This window comes from Schistocerca serialis, unplaced genomic scaffold (assembly GCF_023864345.2).
Source record: "Schistocerca serialis cubense isolate TAMUIC-IGC-003099 unplaced genomic scaffold, iqSchSeri2.2 HiC_scaffold_718, whole genome shotgun sequence".
NCBI lineage: Eukaryota > Metazoa > Arthropoda > Insecta > Orthoptera > Acrididae > Schistocerca > Schistocerca serialis.
In genome coordinates, this window is record NW_026048319.1 from 10,110 (window position 1) to 14,150 (window position 4,041).

The 4,041-nt window shown below is 61.6% G+C and overlaps 1 protein-coding gene across 1 annotated transcript; it reads right to left on the minus strand.

The window, feature by feature from the left end:
* Positions 1-2,582: 2,582 nt before the first annotated feature.
* LOC126449450 (uncharacterized) lies at positions 2,583-3,476 on the minus strand. Its single transcript, XM_050091017.1, has one exon. It carries the CDS (start codon positions 3,474-3,476, stop codon positions 2,583-2,585), a length of 894 nt encoding a protein of 297 aa, XP_049946974.1.
* Between the last annotated feature and the right edge of the window lie 565 nt (positions 3,477-4,041).

Below are 4,041 nucleotides of genomic sequence, written 5' to 3' on the forward strand. Positions count from 1 at the left end.
ACCTTGTAGATGTAGATGGCATAGCTCTCCTTCCTCTTGCGCTTCTTCTTCTTGTCGCCCTTCGAAATGTTCTTCTGCGCCTTGCCAGCCTTCTTGGCGGCCTTCCCGCTAGTCTTGGGCGGCATCTCGAACGAACGTACGGCAGCAGCAACACCAGTAGCAAGCGCTCCGCTCTAGTCAGCGTCTCCCCACACAGTGGCACCCGCCGCCAGCCGCCGCCGCACCTTTACCAGCTCGCCCTGTTGCGGCCGCCGACCAATGGGGCGCGCGCGCAACCGGCCGCCGCACCCGAGCCCATAAAGCACCCCCACCCCGGCTGCGCCGGCACGCACTCCGCTGCTCGACTCGCTGCCGCTCGCACCGGTCGTTTTCGTTTCCGTTTCGTGTGCACCGTCGCTAGCCCATCGCCATGTCCGGACGCGGAAAGGGAGGCAAAGTCAAGGGCAAGTCAAAGTCCCGCTCAAGCAGGGCTGGGCTCCAGTTCCCGGTCGGCAGAATCCACCGCCTCCTGCGCAAGGGAAACTACGCAGAGCGCGTCGGCGCCGGGGCGCCCGTCTACCTCGCCGCCGTCATGGAGTACCTCGCGGCTGAGGTGCTCGAGCTGGCCGGAAACGCGGCCCGCGACAACAAGAAGACGCGCATCATCCCGCGCCACCTGCAGCTTGCCATCCGCAACGACGAGGAGCTCAACAAGCTCCTGTCGGGCGTCACCATCGCACAGGGTGGTGTCCTGCCCAACATCCAGGCCGTCCTGCTGCCAAAGAAGACCGAGAAGAAGGCCTAAAGGAGGCCAGGCAATCGCAGCGCCGCGTGCTCCCCTGCACGCAACGCGCTTTGCCGGCTCGGCTCGGCCCACAACAATCGGCCCTTTTCAGGGCCACCACACAAACCTACGTCCAAAGCAAAATTTCAGTCGTCCTCGCCGCACCTTGTTTTGTTTTGTTTTAACTTTGCACTTTCACAGCACAGCCGCCGCCTGGCGGCGCGCGTCCGCCATCTTGTCGTCCACACAGCCCGTGTGGCCCAACACACACATTTTTTGCACGGTCGCAGTCGCCTTCCAAACGACAACGGCAGCAATAATGACCATTGTTAAAGGGAGGCGTGTCGACACACCGCCCTCCACTCCCGCGCGCAACGGCCGTCGACACGAACGAAACAAACAGCTGATCCGGCCGCCTATGCCCTACACGCCTTGCCTCGGAAACCCCAACGCCGCCGCAAACACACAGAGCCAAACCACGCAAGCAAGCAAATAATCACCGCCTCTCGCACAACAACACACAGCCCGCCATCTCCATCGCGATCGATACAAAGACACACAATAACAAACACAAACGAAGCAGCTCCACTCTCTCTCACACACACACACAGCCAGCCACATGACACGTTTCCTTTCCTTCTCCCCTCCCAGTCACATCACGTCGCTCAAACGGAAAGAAACAAACAAACAAACAACACACGCAGCAACAACACAGACTCTTTCGCACTTTTCAACTTCCGAACAGTGTGGTGGCCCTGAAAAGGGCCGTTTTCTAGTCTCTCCCACCCACGAGCACGGCCGCGGGAAGGCCAGCGCCCGCTGCGACGCAGCCTAACCGCCGAAACCGTACAGGGTGCGCCCCTGCCTCTTCAGGGCGTACACCACGTCCATGGCCGTCACAGTCTTGCGCTTGGCGTGCTCAGTGTACGTCACCGCGTCGCGGATCACGTTCTCCAGGAACACCTTCAGCACCCCGCGGGTCTCCTCGTAGATCAGACCAGAGATGCGCTTCACGCCGCCCCTGCGAGCCAGGCGGCGGATGGCGGGCTTCGTGATGCCCTGGATGTTGTCGCGCAACACCTTGCGGTGCCGCTTGGCGCCACCCTTGCCGAGCCCCTTTCCTCCCTTGCCGCGGCCTGTCATCCTTCCTTCCTCGGGCAAAGCAAAACGTGCACAAACAGCAGCTGCAGCGGCTGGCGAGTCGGCTACGGTCTGCGCCCAGCGACGACGACGACGCACATGGTTGAGGGGTGAACCCTCAGCTGTGAGCGAAGTTCTAGCGCGTTTAAAGCGCTTCTCCTTCTTCATTGACGGGGTGAAGATGTGGGTGTGACATGACGGGTGGTATTTGACCTTGACTGTTGTGCTGGATTTTTTTTTTTTTTTTTTTTTTTTTTTTTTTTTTTTTTTTTTTTTTTTTTTTTTTTTTTTTTTTTTTAAATTAAATGACAGATTAAAGGACAGTGAGAGAGACAGTGAGAGAGAGGGAAAACGAAAGGCCAAAGTGACTGGCCGGTGGTCATGGTTAGTCTCCGCTACGCCTGATGATTGCCCGGTGTGTGTTCATTTCTGGACTTGGGCCTGTGATTTCAATTTTTTCCTGACAAATATGTCAACTGGAAGCTTCTTCTCTCTCCTACCCGACCGGGCCTCTTCCCACACCCACGATTCTACGACGTCGACCAGCATGTCCCATTCGGGGGGCGTAAATATTGGGTAAGAGTTGATGATGTCTAACTCTTCGTCCGTGGCTGCTTCCGCTAGTATGGTACGCCATCTGTATGTTCGTAGGTCGATCGGTTGATGGGGGAGGGGAGGCTTAGACTGGCCGGGTGGGGTGTAGGGGTATGGGAGATATGATTGGGGGTACGTCCCGCTCTTCAGTGACGAGGCAGTGTACTTGAGGATTTCCTGCACACCGTCCGCTCTTGGGAATGGTGACCCGCACCTTCCTCTTCTTCTTTGGTTGCTCGGCTTGCGAGCAGTCAGGAGGCGCGGTAGTTCCCTTGCTTGTGGCTGCCACCTTGGAGGGGGGCAGCCTCGGCGGCACCTCCTCTGTCTCCATGGGCGCCACCTCCTGAACTGTTGCAGGAGGAGGAGCGGTGGTTTGCGTGGCCGCGTCTACCCCCATCGGACGACTCACGGCGGGGGTGGCGGCGCGATCTGGCGGCTGCTTCTTGATGGCCCGCAGCTCATCGCGTAGCTGCTGGAGCTGGCGATGCACAGCTGTGAGCTCGTCCATCAGTGCGGCCCTTTCGGCCGCGAAGGCGGCTTGGAAGCCGGCCATAGCTTTGTCGGTGGTGGCCTCAAGGCGGCGCGGCTCGCACCCCTCGCCGAAGCGGGGGGGCGGGGCAGCCGGCGAGGCGCCTGACGTCGCCGCAGGGCGTGGTGCGGCGTGTAGACGGCGTGACTCGCGGAGGTAGCCGCAGCTACGCGAGTTGGCGGCATGCGGTCCGCCGCAGTTCGCGCAGACGCAGGCCACCCCACGAGGCTTCGTGCAGCTGCGGGTGTCGTGAGCCGCCGCGCACTTCAAGCACGCGACGGCGTTCTTACACCCGCGCGCGGTGTGCCCCAGCCGCTGGCAGTTGTAGCACTGGAGCATCGTCCTGTCCCGCTGCGTTCGCTTGCGCCTTGGCTGCCATTGGCGGCCGCCGGTGAACCCCATCGCGTTGATGAGAGTAGCCAATGCGGCGGCAATCTGCTTCCCAGCCATGGCGTTGCGTGAGCAGAGACGATCTGAGTCGCAGCGAGTCGAGCAGCTGGGGGGGGGGCGCCCAGCGCGCCCGCCGCCCCCCTATATAGACTCTGGCCCGCCCTCCCCCCACCACGCGCAACCGAGGGCATATAAGCGCAGCACGGAGGCGCGCGGGCCCGTTGTCAAGGCAGCACCGGACGCCGCGCCGCACCTAACCTCCACGCACGCCGCTCCGCTACCGCTACCGCTACCGCCATGGCCCGCACAAAGCAAACGGCCCGCAAGTCCACCGGCGGAAAGGCGCCGCGCAAACAGCTCGCCACCAAGGCGGCGAGGAAGAGCGCGCCCGCCACCGGAGGCGTCAAGAAGCCCCACCGCTACAGGCCGGGCACCGTCGCCCTGCGAGAAATCAGGCGCTACCAGAAGAGCACAGAGCTGCTCATCCGCAAGCTGCCATTCCAGCGCCTAGTGCGCGAGATCGCCCAGGACTTCAAGACCGACCTGCGCTTCCAGAGCTCCGCAGTCATGGCCCTGCAGGAGGCCAGCGAGGCCTACCTCGTCGGCCTCTTCGAAGACACCAACC

What these genes read in the sequence shown, in the direction of transcription:
- LOC126449450 (XM_050091017.1), bottom strand. Translation starts at nt 3,476, where the DNA reads ATGGCTGGGAAGCAGATTGCCGCCGCATTGGCTACTCTCATCAACGCG.